The sequence below is a fragment of the Ostrinia furnacalis genome, unplaced genomic scaffold, assembly GCF_004193835.3.
Source record: "Ostrinia furnacalis isolate ACB-3 unplaced genomic scaffold, ASM419383v2 OfSCF2047, whole genome shotgun sequence".
NCBI classification, from domain to species: Eukaryota; Metazoa; Arthropoda; class Insecta; order Lepidoptera; family Crambidae; genus Ostrinia; species Ostrinia furnacalis.
Window position 1 is genome coordinate 1,487,546 of NW_021132286.1, and position 18,247 is coordinate 1,505,792.

The window sequence follows — 18,247 nt, forward strand, 5'->3', positions numbered from 1 at the left end:
GTTAAAATGTTTTGTTAACAAAATATGTGTATAAAATTATTACTCGAAAAATATATTTACTGCGACAAAATTGTAGTTAAATCTCTTAAAATAAACGATATTATGATAAAATTAACACAAATCTAAAACAAAAATTTAATCAATTAGTCTGTTACTCATATGGAAATGCTTTTGTACATTATTTTTGAACAAAAAAGATCAAAATTAATAAATATGAAATCATATTTATTACACAATCTATATTATATAAAGCTCGATTTCATAATATAAAATGACATTTTGACGTTTTCGGGATTGGAATTCGATCAAAAGCAAATTGCTATGAACACCTAAAAGAATTTTTATTTAAAACATTTTTGTAACTGCGAATAATGCGTGCCTTCCATCGCTATTGTCGATGGACAGCCAACTGCTTAGTTTGATAGAGGCTAAATAGTCACAAACCTGTAGTATACTGTCTTCAACTCTATTTATTTAGGCGATACTCGAGATGACACGTGACTCGATTGATTTGAGATATTTATAAAACAGTTGCTTCAACGAAGTTTTTAAGTTGAAAGTGAAGTAACTTATGAACGCAAGACTATTAACCAGTATTTCCAAATGAAGACTGAAACAATAGATCTGCATTTACGAGGGTTGCAACTAATTTACAATTAAACTATTGAGATAGTAAAAGTACGACATCCAATGGTTTTAATGACATTCCTTCTATTCAAAACTGTAATAACGACAATGTTATTTTTCTTTATACATTGATAGAAAGAGACAAAACAAGTTAGAGCAGTCACTTTTTTATTTTATTGCCATTTAAATACACACATACAAATGTAAACTAAAATAATGACATACATTTTAAGATATTATCACTGTTGAATACGCGAAAATATCTCACAGTTAGAATAAGTAAAATGTTTGCATGTATATCATAAGTTCTTCCAATAAAATACCAAAATATTTTAAATGAGTAAATAATATTATGTAGTTTTAGTACAATGGTTATTAGCACTAATGAAATGTATTAGTTTGTACAAATTCATATCAAAATGTATTTCATATCCAAGTGCTATATTTACTGTATTTATTACATTATTTGTCTTCCAATGACACAAGTTTTCCATGACAAAGAGCTATGTAATCATAAGTATATTTTACATAGATAGATAATTATAGTATATTCTAGTTAAATGTATTAATGACTGATATTGCTCACATATTGCCTTTCTCTTTCTGCCGTAAATATTTATTGTATACATGAAAGGGACGGGCAGATATGCATCTATCAGTATTTTCGAATTATTCGTAAATTAAGAATCTTGCCAGTAAGTGCCTTATGTAGATTAGAAATATTTTGTATGATCTATATTATTTATCGTTTATTGCCATTAATGTCTTCCCAATATAAACGAAACTTCCAATCGTAAGCTTTACATAGAGGAAAGTAAATTAAAGTTGCTGATAAGTAGCAACGTCTAAGAATAGTTTACACTTGTTACAAGTATTATTATAGATATAAAATATCATAGACGTTTATTTTAAGACAATAAAGTTTAATAAATATACATGTAATTTATTGGTTTTATTTATTGAATTATAAAATAGGAAGTCAAACCCAATATAACACGATAACTACTACAGTTACTGTATGTACTATTATGATTACAAGCACATCTTGCTATTACTATATAATATATCACACACGATAGAAGAAGATGGTGGAAATCTAGAGAGTGAACATTAAATATTGGCAATAGTAATACTTGTCGTATTTGCCTTACTATTCATATAAATTAAATACACCATGACGTAACAGAAAACACACAAGTACTTTTTAAAGTCATGCATGACGATGAATTACAATAATAAATTAATTAAGTTCAGTGGATTCCAAAGTTTGACCGAGGCATACCTCAATCCTCCCTAACTCGTCTGGCCAGTGTAGGCCAAATTCTCCATTTGCTTGCCCTTGAATGACCATCAGGTCAACAGCATCATCCGATAATACCCTAGTTAACGTAACCGCACCCGGGTTTAATCTAACTCTGACTATAAAAAAATATAGACAAGTTCAACGGAGTAGTTGCATACGTATTATAATGTGTATCGTGAAGGATTCTTTTGAAAACAATTAACTGAGATCCTTACTGGCAACCCGGGTCAACATCTGTAGAAACGCTTTAAGAGCCATTTTACATTTTCGTGCGAATTTCTAAGATTTTGGAAGCATGAATTACTATCTTAAGCAACACCCAGAGATTATTTAANAATCGAGTGAGATCACTTATCGTTTCCACCCTGTATATCACACACGATAGAAGAAGACGATGGAAATCTTGACAGTAAACATTAAATATTGGCAATAGTAATTAATATAACTTGTCGTATTTGCCTTACTATTCATATAAATTAAATACACCGTGTCGTCACAAAAAACACACAAGTACTTTTTAAATTATGAATTACAATAATAATTAATTGAGTACAGTGAATTCCAAAGTTTGACCGAGGCATACCCTCAATCCTCCCTAACTCGTCTGGCTAGTGTAGGCTAAATTCTCTATTTGCTAGCCCCGTATATGGAGACTTAATGACCATCAGGTCAACACCATGATAATACCCTAGTTAACGTAACCGCCACCGGGTTTAATCTAACTCTGACTAGAAATCTCAGTTACTTTATGAACTGAAGCGTATGTCGGTACAACCTTAGCATTAAACGGGTCTTTAAGGAAATGTATGCAGTATGTACAACAATGCACTTAGTTTAAAGCACTATTAGTTATAGTAATTTCATGTATGCGTGTTTGTCTTGTTGGTTGTCCTAATAAATAAAATAAATAAATGCAATGTAAGCAATGTAAAATGTTAAAGTTGTTAAATAAACTTTTACTTTACTATAAAAAAATATAGACAAGTTCAACGCAGTAGTTGCATAAGTATTATTATAGTGTGTATCGTGAGTGATTGACAATAAATGACTGAGAACATCCTTACCGTAAACCCGCGACAATTTTTTTTTAAATTCTTTGATTTAAGAGTTATTACATTGAAAATGAAAAAATCGATTCAATTTTAACCAATATTTGCCACTTATGAACGTCAAAATAATAACAAATAGTAGCCCCTAAGAGGGACTCTTCTTTACATGTCTCTTAATTCTTAATCTTTTAGGCCCTTCCATTGTGAACCAACATCTACCCATAAAACTTTGAGAATCATTGTAACATGCGTTTAATAAATATTTAGATTCGACGATTGCAAATGCTCTAATAATGGTGTTACAGCATCATAATAAACCCAAAACCAATATTTCGCTAGGCGAAAATAAATCATTCGCTATCTAAGATAATGCACTATTTGTCCCTCGTCGCCAGCTCCTCAGTGTCCTTTATTCCGACGGTCGTAAAGGCCAAAACGTTTGTCTATTAGGTTATTGTGACAGGAACAACGTTCTTCAGTTCTAAAGATACGAATGGGTATAAAACAGATGTCAGGCGTTATCGGCAAGCTTAATGAGGTGAACGTCATAGCGTCATGATGGGCGGAAACAGTGTTATTAAGCAGCAGACGCTTGAAGACATTCTGACGGAGAAGCAGCTCCATCAGATAGTCAAAGAATATGTGGGCGAGGAGCCTTGGCAGTTGATGGACTATTCGATCAAGCCGGCGACCGAAGGTCTTGCAGGTTTCCTAGGCGTACATCTGAAGATACGTCTGAACGTCAAGCTCGAAGGAAGAACGAAGACGATTTATTTGTTCGCCAAATGTATGCCGTTCGACAATAAGCCGAAGATAGATTTCATTGATAGAAACAACTTTTATAGGCGAGAGATGGTCATGTTCCAATTGATTGAGAAGATGCGTGCTTCTGAAGGTAAGTAATAAAAACTTATTTCTTTTTAATCCTTTTTACTTCATGAGAAGTTCCAATTAAGTTGCCATTCAGAATATTTCCCATGTGTCCTTACTAGAAACTTTTCCATCATTCGTAAGTAATTTAGCGTCACAGGTGAGCTGTGACGCTAAATTACTTACGAATGATGGATGAAAAAAACTAATATACAAAAGCGGTTTGATGTAAAATAGTATGTGGAAAATTAATTATTTGTAAATAAAAATAAATGCCACTTGTGGTCTAAACTGAATAAATGTTCATAAGTGCCACTTGTGGTCTAAACTGAATAAATATTAAAAAAAAAAAATACAATCACACCTAACCAACCACTTATGTTACTTCATCGAAGTCAACTATAGGTAAATCATAAAGTTAAGTGCAATATTTCAATTCCAGGCCCGAGCCCCTGGTGCACAAGAGCCCTCGTATGCAACGAGTCGATCCTCGTGCTGCCGGACCTGCACGTGCAGGGCTACGCCACGCGCCCGCACAACCGGACTTTAGATCTCCCGCACGTGCTGGTCGCGGCCGCGTCCCTGGCCCGCTGCCACGCCGCCGTCGCCAGCCACGAGGCCCGCGGAGACAAGCCGCACGGCTTCTACCGGGAGCACGAGTCCACCCTCACCGAGCCCAACTTCGTCGCGTCGCCCTGGCTCACCGCCGCCGCCAAACTCACGGCCAACATCCTGACCGCCTTCTCGACGAAGCCTCTCAAGGACATCCCCGACTTGGAGGACAAGATTCATCACAAATTCCTGGCGGCCTGCGACGACCTGACGCTCTACGAGGACACCCTCAACGTGGTGCTTCACAAGGACATGTGGCCGAACAACATTATGTTTAAATACGAGAACGGCCTACCCGCCAACGCGCTGCTCATCGACTTCCAGTGCATCCGCTACGGGCCTCCGTCCTTCGATCTGATGGCGTTTCTGTACCTGACCACCTCGAGGTTGTTCCGCGAGCAGCACGAGAGGAAAATCCTGCACTACTATTATTGTGTGTTTTACGATTCGCTGGACGAGGTCGCGAAACGGAAGGTGAACGATTTGGGACTCGATAGGGAGGAGTTCCTAAGGTGGTGCGAACGGAGCCGCAGGTTCGGGTTGTGCGAGGCGATCTGCATATTCCCCTATGTTTTGATGGATCCGGTGGTCGCTCAGAAGACTTTCGATGATCCGGTGACCTTCGACAAGTATTTCGTGGAAGATCGCTCGGAACCCGTGCTGGCTCACGCCAATGAGGACCCTATTTATAAAAACCGACAGCTGGAAGTTGCCGAAGAGTTTGTCGAGAGATACGTTCTGAATCAACCCTTAGAGCCGTAAGAAAATTAGTGCTGTAGACTGAAGTTGTACTCGTAAATATTAAGCTAAGATGAAGCGATAAAGTCTGGGCCATATTTAGTCGTAGCGAAGACGAGTAAACTGAGTCGATTTGGTAAAAACCAAAAATGGAAGGCAAACACGTTGGTATTACAGGTACGATTTAATAGTTCACTGTTTTGGGTTAATGTGTGCAAGTGTTTTTTTATTATAATGAATAAATCGTTGATGTAATATTTTGTTTCATTTCATCACATTGCGATTTGGTCGCTTTTTACCTTGGATTAGGAGAGCATACAGAGTTGTTGCTGAATATGTACGTGGCCAGTTGTAGTGGTTTTCCATAAGCGTCTTAGAATCGAACGAGATTGCAAAGCGGCCAGATCCTGCGCATATGATGTAAGCCGCGGACGCGCCATATGGCCGGCCGGCTGGTGCGCCGGCGCCTATGGCCATGTCACGCGCGCCGTATCGGGAGAAAAATAACTATTTGCTAATGTCGTTGCGCAGCTTTGACTGATTTATGGGATTAGAGAAATCGCAATTGAATACGGAGAGTGAATAGAAAGCTAAAGTTGATGTTAACATTGATTGGGAGGTTCTTTGTTGATTAATTTGTTTGTTTATGTAGCTAAATTATTATTAGCTATCATAGCTNAATAAGAAAATGAAAAATCTAAAAAAACCATGTGATGTACATTACTATAAAAACTACTAGAGATGAAACGGATAGTTGTTTGGCCGGATACCGGATATCCAGCCAGTTGCTAGGCCGGATAGCCGGATATCCGGGGGCCGGATAGTTGGTTGGCCCATTGTCTTGTTGCATGTCGTGACGAGTTTGGCGCCGCACAGGTGCTTCGAAAGCGATCAGTGGGTCTAGTAGACTGGACAAGTCATACTTTTCGAAAATCGAATCCATCCGAATAGAATGTCAGACTTTGCCACTTGTGTAGGGGGCAAATCAATTCGGGTGATTTCGGTTGCCATCGTGAGTGTTTGATTGAATAGCTAAAATTAAATTAGTTTACTCGCTGCGTAATCTGACTGAACTGCATCATGTCATCAGATCATCAGTGAAAGTCAAAGTCAAAATTTCTTTATTTGTTTGGACTAATAAATAGTTCTTACAAATCGTCATTTTGCTCTTAAGAAAAAAAGATCGCTTGTTTTATTTGGCAATATTGCGACATTAACAAATATTTACTATTTATGTATTCGTCATTAGAGTGAATAGCCTAGAAAAAGCAATTAGTTTTCTGAAAGGCCTTAATATGGTTTTTTTGTAACTTTTTGGACTTTAAATAAAAGTCGTCATTATTATAAGCCATTTTATTGATATTTACCTCAAAGATTAATGTAATTAATTTTATTATAGGAAATTGTCGTAATTTTTTAATATCCGGTATCCGGCCGGATAGTGAGTCACTATCCGGTATCCGGCCGGATAGTAAAAATAGGCCGGATATCCGGCCTACCGGATAGTTACTGGATATCCGTTTCATCTCTAAAAACTACCAACGAAAATTGTTTTGAACGAGATCTAGTAAGTAGTTTTTTTTAATACCTCGTAAATCGTAAACCGCTTATTACCGCGTAATCTACTATATAAAAATAAGTCGGGTTTTCCTCCCTGACGCTATAACTCCAGAACGCACGAACCGATTTCCACGGTTTTGCATTCGTTGGAAAGGTCTCGGGCTCCGTGAGGTTTATAGCAAAGAAAATTCAGGAAAAATTTCAACAGAAAAGCGGGAAGGGAGTCAAACGGGATCCACGCGTATGAAGTCGCGGGCGGCCGCTAGTTTTTCATACAAATATATAACTTAAATTAAAAAAATAATTTAATTTCATAAATCAATGGTACGGAACCCTTTGTGCGTGAGTCCGACACGCACTTGACCGGTTTTAAAAAAAAAATATTTTTAATTATTATAATTTTATTTTACACTTTTTAGTAGCATCTCAATCTCGGAGCTTTGGTTCAATTACAATGCAATTTAGCACCAAAGTGCTCGAAAAGACAAATCCAGCAAACCCAAACTCGATAAGTTTCCACCGTTTCGTTTTGGAATTCCTATGGCCACCTCCTGACTCCATCATCAGGAACCCTGGACATCATCTACTTAGTACTAAAGTGCTCGAAAAGACAAATCCAGCGAACCAAAATTCGATGCGATGCCGCCGTTTCATTTAGGAGTTCCTATGGCCACCTCATGACTCCATCATCAGACCAGCTCAATGGTACCTAACTTTGCATCGTCATCGTACTTACATAAGTATACCAAATTTCAGCTCAATCGGTTGAGAAAAACTGGTCTTAAATTCATTTGCAAGAGTTGTCCCACACATACTAACAAGTGTCGTTAGTGATCTGGTTACAAAAACTGTTGTTTTGGGTTCTGGAAGTTCTGGAAGCCCGAACGTAACTTGTCAGAACGCGTTTTTCTAGCGTTTTTCAGCGTGCCTGCTGTATCTTTTTGGTAAATAGTACTTAGGTACTGGATTAACGATTAACGGACTTAGGATAATTTAACGGAAGTTAACGAGTCCGTTAACATTTTTTAAAGTTAACTTAAAAGTTAATCCGTTAATAGAAATGTTAACTTCGTTAATTAACGATTAACGGATTAACGAGTTAATGCCCAGCTATGTTAGCTATTTTGTAATAGATGACCTAAACCTTACAAACGTTTGCATGCAGTACGTTCCGTGAAAGCGAGATCGTGCCTCTCAGAAATTCTATTTTCCCAGGATTAATAAAAGCATTTATTCTGATTCGAATTCAATAATGCGCATATAGCTTTTGCCCGTGGCTCACTATGTACAGCTTCATGGATTTGGATTTGACAAGCCAATATCACCCGTGCATACCCCAATAGAATAATTTTTTTTTTACTATGAAAAGCAATAATGAACTCTTGTAATGTGTCTTATATCGCTCCTTATAAGATTTAAAGCAGACAATTCTGTAGCATGCCAAATAAAACACGTAAAAATTCATCTGCAAGCTCAACATTGTTGAGCTGCGTAACGACTGAGACTGAAAAACACTGCAAATCGCCTGATCTTTTTATCATTTCTGCGTACGGGATACATTAACGTTCCTTTCTGTACATCACGCAACAGCAGGCAGGCATTGTCTAACGAAGGCCGGCCGCTGCGGCGCGGGCGCCGTGACCGCGTCACGCTGCGTTCTTGAAGCTCGCGCGGACTCGCGCAGAATCATGAGGTGTGCGTTGAAATAATGACACCTCTTCATTTTCTGAAGAACCTTATTCTAGAAAGGCCAAGTTTTGCATGAACCGCTAACAAAACCTAACTTAATTGTGAACAGAGGTGGAATTGTGTAAAGTAATCGTTATCATTTGACAGTTCATATCGTACGATTATTCTGTCAAACGCTTTGTTTAACTGACTTTATCGTACGTTATGAACTGTCAAATGATTACGATTGCTTTACACAATTCCACCGCAGGTGTTTATGCATGTTATTGTCCTGCAGCAATAGGTAGAGACATAAGTAATTATAATGGATCGTGTAAAAGACCTTTTTTGAGAACTAATAATTGATAAATTGGATAAATTATTTATGACTTAGGAGTACTATGCTTATATTTTATGTAGCTGTATTGGATACACCAATGCATACGTCAAGTGGTCTTAAATTCTTAATAATACTTCGTAAGCAAAGCTTCGCGTCCGTACTATTGCTTATTTTAGCATATTAATTGATATTTTAGCATAAACTGGTTGCATTTAACTTGACAACAATTGCATTTCAGGGTAATCCTTTGTTTGGCACGTGGGNTCAGTCAGATCCTATAATATGGGAGCTCTTAGCTGTCTTATGTTGATGTTTGCGTCTGTTCGGGTCAATCGATCCAGACTAATCGACTGTATTTCTTTGTTAATAATATGCATCACATGTCTGCCTCCCCTATACCTATCATCAAGGTATAGGACAACGATAACATTGATAAGGGAACAATTGTAGTTTGTGTTGACACAGACACGCGGCTATTTACACATTACGTCTTAGACAAACACTTCTCACTTCGTGTATTGATAAGTTTCTGTTATATGTAGATACATTTTCTAGTCCTATCCTACCACATACATAAAAAATTTAACGAAATATGCTGTGTTCGCTAGAAGAAATGGTATTTTTAAATAGTAGAAGCTAAATCTTGATTTACTGCATATGTAGGTATATGGGTATTGAATGTCGGATGTATGATACAGCAGACCTTTCGCACTGAATTCTATCAGTCGGTTAAATTAAACCCTCGCGATGCAGTTGAGATATCGAGGTGCCCGTGCGATTTAATTAAGTTTTGTTCATTAATCTTGAGGAAAATGACGTAGCCTCATTTTTACTGGTAATTTATCGAGAAATGTTAACGATATGTAGGCACAATGTAGCGGAGCAATAAATCCTCGTTTTGGAAGCGAAGGCCTCATACATGTTGCATCGCCGATAAATCGCGGGGCTTGTGAATACAGTCGGCACAAAAAGAAAGTTTAAGGTCGGCAATTTGTTCTTAACTTCAACTGTCAGCTTTTTGTTCTGATGAGCAAGCGAGTCTGCCGGTACCAACGGTAACCCTTCGTAGCATCATTATCAGATTGGTTCAGTTCTACTTTACCCTAATGATCAGGCGCCAACTAGGGGTAGTGTAGGTCAATTAACCAGTTTTTAGTCCAGTTTCATTTCAACTAATCAGCTTTTGCTATGTGCGTAGAGCGACGAGCGACGCTTTTTTGTGTGCTGAACTGTACGAATAGACTGTAACGTGCATGCCTGTTCTTCATGTATGGTGCATTCAGAATGTCACAGGCAGGGCTGTACCTCAATGAGAATAACAACCGACTTGTGTTCCAATTTCATTTCGGCTATGATAGAGATATTTTTTTTTGCAAGTGGCGGTTGGTCATATAATATCTTCGTGATCTACTGATTGCTGTCTTGGTTGCCGGGGCGATTTCTACGCGCACCTACCGTGTTAGGCCCGAAGTTTCGTACCTACACGCATCGTCCAGTCCAGTTGTCCTTTTGAAAAGTTCGATAGAGCAGCATATGAGTTGTCTTATTATAGCAAGCTTTTATTTCGTTGTTAGTTAGTTTTCACGTTTGGTCATTGTTTTGGATTTAGATTTATCCTCAAAAGCCCAATCAGTCGTACATATGACTGCCTTTCAAAACAGTATCGCAGCAGCCCTGGCATTCACCCCCTGCATATGGCACAAGGGCGGCGTGTTCCGTATACGGCGCGCCATTGCTGGCCACTCTCGGTTTCGAGCTGCGCCCGCGCAGGCCGCACTGTCATGGAATGCGCGAGGGCAAACAGTACTATGCAGCCTTTTCTTGCAGCTTCGCTTGCATATCTTTCAGTTGATCACATAAATATAGTATTCGTTCGTAGTCCTAAAGCTAATATCAGAAATGGGTTAGTTAATTCAGAGTTAGGTACGAAAGAAACGTATACCAAACGAGGCACGCCAGACTTATGGCAACGTGAAGTTTGACAACAGATCGTCTTAGAGTAGGCGCACACCGTTGATTTTTCGTCGGCCGATAGTTTAGTCGGGCTGTTGATCAGTATGGGCATGTATGGGAGTGCGCACACTACGCCGATTCGATTTGGCCGATTCTTCATACAATTTGAAAAGGGGCACAACTATCGGCCAACTAAAAATCAACGGTGTGCGCCTACTCTTACTTTTGCCAATTCAGTAAAACATCAGTTAATTCACAAACGAAATTTCTGCTTTGAATATTTAATCTTTCGTAAACACACCCAACAACATTATGTATGGATATGGCTAAGTAACACTAATTTGCCTAAATAGCCATTTAGTAATTACCTAAGCGTTAGTTATCAACGCACGACCATCTCCTTATTCTATTTTTACAATGGCCGTTAAACTAAGCACCAGCTTGTATCTCCATATAAGGTCTAAACTCACCGACGAACAGGAAAATGATTTCTCGCGAATGCACCGCTGCCCGTGGCCTATTTACATCTCAGAGCCAAATGAGATTTAAATTGTAATTAAAATGGTAATTGTGGTCACATTTAAATAGTAATATTGTTAATGCGTGAAGACAGGTCAGAGGGATGGTAAGTTGTACCCGGCTGTATCGACGTTTGTGCTTATTCTTCTGTGGCAGTTGGTTAATGATTTGTTAGGCTAAAACTTAAGATTCTTTTCTGTTCTCATTTTCTTGAATGTTACAAACTGTACTTCTGTAGAGATAGTAACCAATACTGGATAGATACTAAACATCAAATAATACTTCCTACTACAATACTAAATCAAAACTCCGTTGAATAAACCATTTCTTAATTTTGTTGTAACCAAATCTTTGCTAAATTATAACATAAAGAATTTATAAGTGAAATACGGTGACATTGAGGCTATAACATAAGTGCAGTCATGCATTTTGCGCTCTGTTACAAAATCTGTATGGGGCAGACAGGCGTAAAATATAAGGACAAAAACGAGGACTATTTTTAGAACTTCTTGGAACGGATGACATAGTGCTGTTTACATTATAATTATGACCTGACCTGATTGTTTATTATGGCTTTAATTCAGCATAAAGTTATGCAAAATCTTTAAGTTTTAAAGTGTACTGTAAGATCCTCGAGAACGCCAATAACTGCCTGTTCTTTCTGGGTAGTTACATAGAGGATAACCAAAAAAGATATTAATTATTTGACTGAATCTGACATTCAGACGAGCCCTTTCGCCCCTTACAAACCCTAGATAACTCAATGCTCTAACATTAGCCCCACAAAAGGGCAAAAACCTTCCATTTTATTCTTTCCAAGAGGCTCTGCTGTGTGATTGCATCACGAAAAATTCCTTCAAAAAACAAACTTTCTTCACTATAGACTGAAACAGTAGAACTAAACAATCCGATCACGACAGCATCCTCGGCAGCCATCCGTCACCGGTCGTGCTCCTGCCACTCGTCCCGCCACTCTCACTTTCGAACATCGTCATTATTCGTCTGTCCTGAGAAAGTGATTTATCGTCGTCTAAAAGCTTTTTAAAGTACTGCCATCTGTTAATTCATAGTTGCAAAGCTTTTAAGTTTATGCAACGGATAAACGGATATGAGATTAACAAAGGTAACTATTAAAATTATTACGCATTTTGTTACATAAAATGTATTCTATAGGTGGTCTTTGTAACTTTTCTGTTCTTAAAAGATTAAAATAAAGTACTCCACAAATGTAGAGAAAAAAGTTGTGCTTAATATTTTAGTTTTCGTGACATATTCGGTGCGCTGAAAATGGCTACAGGTCTGAGTCTCATTTTATAAATTCAATACGCACCTGAAAGACAATTAATGTTTTGTTTTTCATTGGTTACCTATTTATTAGAAAGTGTAGCTGATGTGAACACCTTGCAACTTAAGCTCGTGCGTCAAAGGGTGTGGGTACAGGGTGTTGCCGGCTGCGAATGTGTCACGCTGCGGTCGCTGCGGCGGCGCTGCGCCCGCGTTGCGACAGCCTTGCGACACGGTAACTTATCCTTCTGTCCACATCGGTGCTTACTTCCACGAAAGTAATGTGGTTCGCACTATATTGCCGACATTATAGCTACATAGCTAGGTATAGGTATTTTTACTTTTTTGCCATCGTTAATAGAAAAAATACGGCGCATTTTTATGGCGTATTTTTTCATAAGATGTAAGATGATCACCAAAAAACCAAATAGACTGAAACATTTTAATTAAAGAATAAGACAAAAATAAAGTTTGTGCGGGCTAACGCGTTGAAATCGATCGTATTGGTGAACTACGCTCGCTGTGTACGCGCTCCTGCTGTCCCTGGTTAGACTCTGTGAAAGTCTCGTGTCAATTTTAACATTAGGGAAAAATTACTAAAAATACTTAACTATAAATAAATCCGAGGAGAAGTAGAAAAGATACCAATGGACGATGTACGTCCAACGATGCTAATACCCTCCACGTAAACTAAGTCAAACTTGCGCCTTGCAATGGTTGCAAACTGAAGGTTTTCTATCCATGTGTATATTTTATTGATTTATTTTTTATTTTATACAGACAACCTGACGAAATACATTTATGTAAATATCTTTGTTTATGTACGTAATGCAGTCGGGTGCATTTGTTTGCGAGTGTCCACCCCAAGGTCGCGCCCACGCGTCACTTCACGCCGACCCGCTAATCTGCGCCGCGGCCTAAGGGCACGCGCAACTCGAAGATTCGAAGCTGCTCGTGATTCTGACTTATATTTTACATTTCTCCAGAGACGCGAGAGAAGTCTGGAGTTTCGATGCAGGGTTCAAGATGCGAAGTGTCAAGATGCGTCAGAAGTCAGAAGTAAAGAAAATTACTACCCTCATTGAACATTTCAGCCAATTCCAGTCCACTACTTGGTGTGAGCTTCCCCCATGGAGCACCAAGACAAGACATCAGCCACCACCATACCCAACACTTCGGTAAGCCTGTTTTTAAGTCTTGTTCTACATTTCGACGTCATAATCACCCGTAAGACGCAGAGATGGGCGACACGAAAATGTGACCTAACTTCCCAAATGAAACGCTTTTTTCCATCCTCTATTTCACCTGAAAAAAAAAGAAAACTAAAATTATTACGCGTGTAACAGTTTTTCAGCAATCGCTAAACTAATTGACGGTTAATCAGAATCACTGTATCGTCGTACCTGCGCGTGCGCACTTATTGTGATTATCTGTTTTGACGCCGCGAGTTATCTGTTTTGTTTGCTAACAATACTGTTTGATGTTTACGGTTTTGGGGTGTTCTTCTCGTTGCTTAGAAACTTTTTAATATGCCTGGTGTATTTTAAGTTTTAACTATCGGTAGGTAGGTACTAGGTATATTTTATCGACATGTCCACCCTTTTATCGACATGTACTCGTACCAAATCACCGAATAAATGCAAATACGAGTAACTCGTATGCGTGTGCATCGCTCACGCGCGCACGTGTGTCGTGCGCACGCGCTTTACTGCGTTATAGCTGAAACGCACTGCATACGCATTGAATAGGAATCGATGTCATCAATTATAAAGCAATATACACGTTTTTAAGCTATTTAGGTACTAAAGTAAGGAGGAACGTGGTAAGAAAATAAATAGATAAAGTTTAAATATGCTGTAAATATTGATTGTCTTCTAGTGTATGTCTTGTTGATAAATAAAATAAAAATATAGAGTTTTCCCACGGTCAGTATCATCTTCAGTACGAGAACACGTCGCGTCGCCAATGGTCGCGTCTCAAATTCTTAAAATTGATAAGAGATTTAAAGTTTTAAAGAAAATTTGTAAATGCATTGGTATTGGTGCATATTATGTATGAATGATACACAGGTAATGAGTGCGATGCTGCGTGGGCCGACGTTGCCCTGCGTCCTTATAAGGCGCTCTCGCGCAGGCATCGCCGGTCGCCACCGGTATTACTAAAGATGTTGTTCGTAATTATAGCGGAAAGTCTGAGAGTTTCGACCATTTGCATTCGGTCTCATGATCCTCAAATTGATGGAGGAGGATTAAAATGGTTTCCTTACACTTATCAGATAACTTATAAATGTTGTATGAGCTTTGTTGACATCAAACAAGATGTCGTGGTCATGCGTATTCACTTAAATTGCCATAATGACACAATAATCGAGTTCTTGCACATCTTGGGGTATAATGGGACTGCCCACACATCAAGATTTTTCTTGTCAACATTGGAGATGGAAATTCATGTAAACCTTATTTGAAATTAAGTATGGCCATAAAATACGAGTAGACATAAAAGTATAAAACAGACATGTTAAATAAATGCTGGTGCATACAACCAGTCTCATAAAGTTTCATGGATCGTACCTATTTAGTTTCCGCTATTAAAATTCTAATGATAGCTCAATAAGTTAAATGCTTCGCCAATGTTTTCCTATAGTTTTATTACTCGCCTACGCGTATATAGAGAGATATTTCAAACAAAAATTTGTCTACCAGTCCAGATTTATGACTATTAATAATACTCCTATTTCGTCTCAGACACCTAAGTATTCATTGTTTGTTTGGAGTTGGTCACAAACGTCGCGATAATTTAATTTATGAGCAGGCTGACTGAATGTAGGTTGTATCTGAACGTCATCATGATTTTACAAAATATGACAGTCTAACATAATCTCACACATCAACAAACACATTATGCTATCTAAAACAGTTTTAACTTTGATAAGCTCGTATATAGTGCTTCCCAGTCGTCATTTTCAGAATTTACTTGGTCTTTCTCTGTCCTAATGACATAATTTTAGTCCATCATGAACCGTGATCGCGCTGAACTGGTTAATTGATGTCTATGGACTTGGTTCATTTCCCGGGCACGATGATTTTATAATTCCCAAAGTAAGAATAAATCTTGTGCTTATTTGACTTTGGAAAAGTCTGCACACGTCACTTTTACTGGATCGTACCATTCGCAGTATGTGAACGTTGCCGTACTTTAATTTGATGAACACATGCCCAATAATATCCTGCGTTGTAGTTTTAAAATTGACAATGTTTAATATTTAGCCTCATTTGACTTAACCCAAAACATAAAATTAGATACGTTAATTATAAAATATTGAAACTAAACGAAGTGTAATTTGGCCCGCGATGACACACGCCCACGAATAGAAAACGTTCTATGTTTGTACTAATTTGCTATCCGGTAGTCACCGGTGACCCGGTGTCACTTGCAATGCATCCCAAACACTGCGATCGCAACCGATACATAACATTGCTCGATTCATTTTAAATACATAAGCTATACATTAATTGCTAACAAGCTTTGCTGGGATCAAAATTCTCTTATGATTCAACCACACCAGCAATGCGTGCAGATCGCCATCGCCGGCGCGATCATAGGCCAATGACAGGTCGCGCGGATTGTCATGGGTCGCGCGACCTGTCATTGGCTTTTGATCCCGCCAGCGATGGCGATCTGCACGCTTTGGTGTAGTTGAAGCTTTAGGCTTTTTAAAATTTTTCGTCTGTTTTTTCAAATTGAATCACCAATCTATCTGCAAACGCGAATGAGGAAAACATTATTTCAAAATTCCCATGTATCATTTCCGCAAAAGATGTCGGTGCCGCTTTAGATGATATTGTCCATGTTTTAAAGCTCAGCCATACTTTGTTTGACATTCTAGGGCAGTGAGCCAAATACCTGATGCACCTGCCAGCAGAAGCTCTGATATGGTAGAACCTAGCACAATGCCTCCAGAGACGTCTCGCTCATTGTGATGCAAATGTGTGACGTCACACCCATCAATGAACAGTGACATCATGTGTGTGTGCGTGGGATGCGCCCGCGCACGTATTTTTGCATTTTGGCGAATTCTGAACTTCATTAACGCTCTGTTATGGTAACTTCTATAAATGGAAAATTGAAACTACTTATATTTTTCTTTGAATGAAATCGCTGAGTCTAATACAATTTAAAATGTGCCTTCGTTTCTAGTTGTTGCTTTAATTAATACCCACTATTTCTGCCACTTTATGGGAAGCACTGGGCGAATAATTAACATTTTAGGACATAAAAAACCACCAATGTTTGCCTCAACTACTTTACCGATAAACCTATGGTAGTAGTACCATTACAAAAAAGATGAACACAGCTTTAAAATGAAATTTCATAAGCAATGTACCTAGGTAGCCGTAGCTTATTTGTTCGATCATTTATTTACTAATCTCGTAAGGCATGCCCAACTGCGAGTGTTCTACATATATTTATTTATGTCACACCATGTCACGACTGCTTGACCTGTGACACGACTCTGTAAATAACTTCAACTGCATGACTAATGCTTGCCCTGATTTTCGTGTTTACTCGGTGTTTTCCTAATAATGTTATTAATATTTGATGAATTCTTGGTAATCGCTAGTTGACTGAGAGTAATAATAATATTGCGAATTAAGTAACACTGCTCATACTTTTGTTTTCTAAGAGAAGACTATCGAGTAAAGTGACATCATCGCCAATGTATCCCTTCTGGCTGGATCATCAAACATAATGTTTTATTGCCTTGTCATTAAAATGAAATGGAATATTGGCAGTAAATCGCAAGGTTTACGCCGGCCTGAGTCACGTCACCTTCGTCGAACCTACACCTTGGCTGGCTCGCGTCTGAGCTCAGTATCCCTGCGCCCACGCATGTATATTCAACAGCTTCTAGTACCTACAACCTTCGATCACATTTGCAAACAAACGTCTTCATTTACTGGATGGTTTATTTCCTTTATCTACTTACTAGAAAGTTATTTATTTAGCTGCAGGAAGAAAGCGAGCACTATCGGAACCACTTACGGGACATGGTCGTAGGCCGTCGCTGATAAGAAAAAGGTTTTAGTGAACTAATCTGTACCGATAAATTGATCTTAATTATGATTGACGACGCGTATTGATCGTCTGTTTTAAAATATGATAATCTGATTCCGATCCGCGCTGTAAATTATAATATTATGATTTATTATTGAGTGGAAACAAGTTTCGATGTTAAATTATGTCCAGAACATGGTCCGATCGGATCTTGAAGCTTAACATTTGACAGCGTTACATTGTTCAGTGCCGAGTGCACTTTCCCTCATAATTTTTCGTTTACTAGTTAGCTTTAGATGTGTCGAGTAAGGGTCTGCGCTTGTTTCGCCTGTGTCTAGTGCTAATAACCTGCAGTAATGTCTTCTTGCGCCGGCTCCGCGCAGTATATTATTCCTCCTGCAATAGCTTGCACTGTAGACACGATGGTTTGTACTGTCGACAATTAATAAAGAAACGCTCCGGATGCAGGTTCTAGAAGTACTGTAGCGCATGCAAAGGCTCGTGCTGGATCAGGTGATTTTACGTTAAATTTAAAGAAACTCCTAGCCTGATTCGTCTAAGGCTTTCGCCCCGTCATTGTCCTCCGGCGGATTCGTAATCCATTGTGTAATGTGGAAAACCATTGCATTTATTGCTTTATTTAGCCTTTCTAATATTTACTATTACATA

At 38.4% G+C, this 18,247-nt stretch overlaps 1 protein-coding gene across 1 annotated transcript; it reads left to right on the forward strand.

Moving 5' to 3' along the window:
* Nucleotides 1-3,264: 3,264 nt before the first annotated feature.
* Nucleotides 3,265-5,861, forward strand: LOC114354375 (uncharacterized). The gene is made up of 2 exons (XM_028306735.1): nt 3,265-3,874; nt 4,292-5,861. Exons 1-2 carry the CDS (start codon nt 3,535-3,537, stop codon nt 5,221-5,223), a joined length of 1,272 nt encoding a protein of 423 aa, XP_028162536.1. The 5' UTR covers nt 3,265-3,534; the 3' UTR covers nt 5,224-5,861.
* Nucleotides 5,862-18,247: the final 12,386 nt, after the last annotated feature.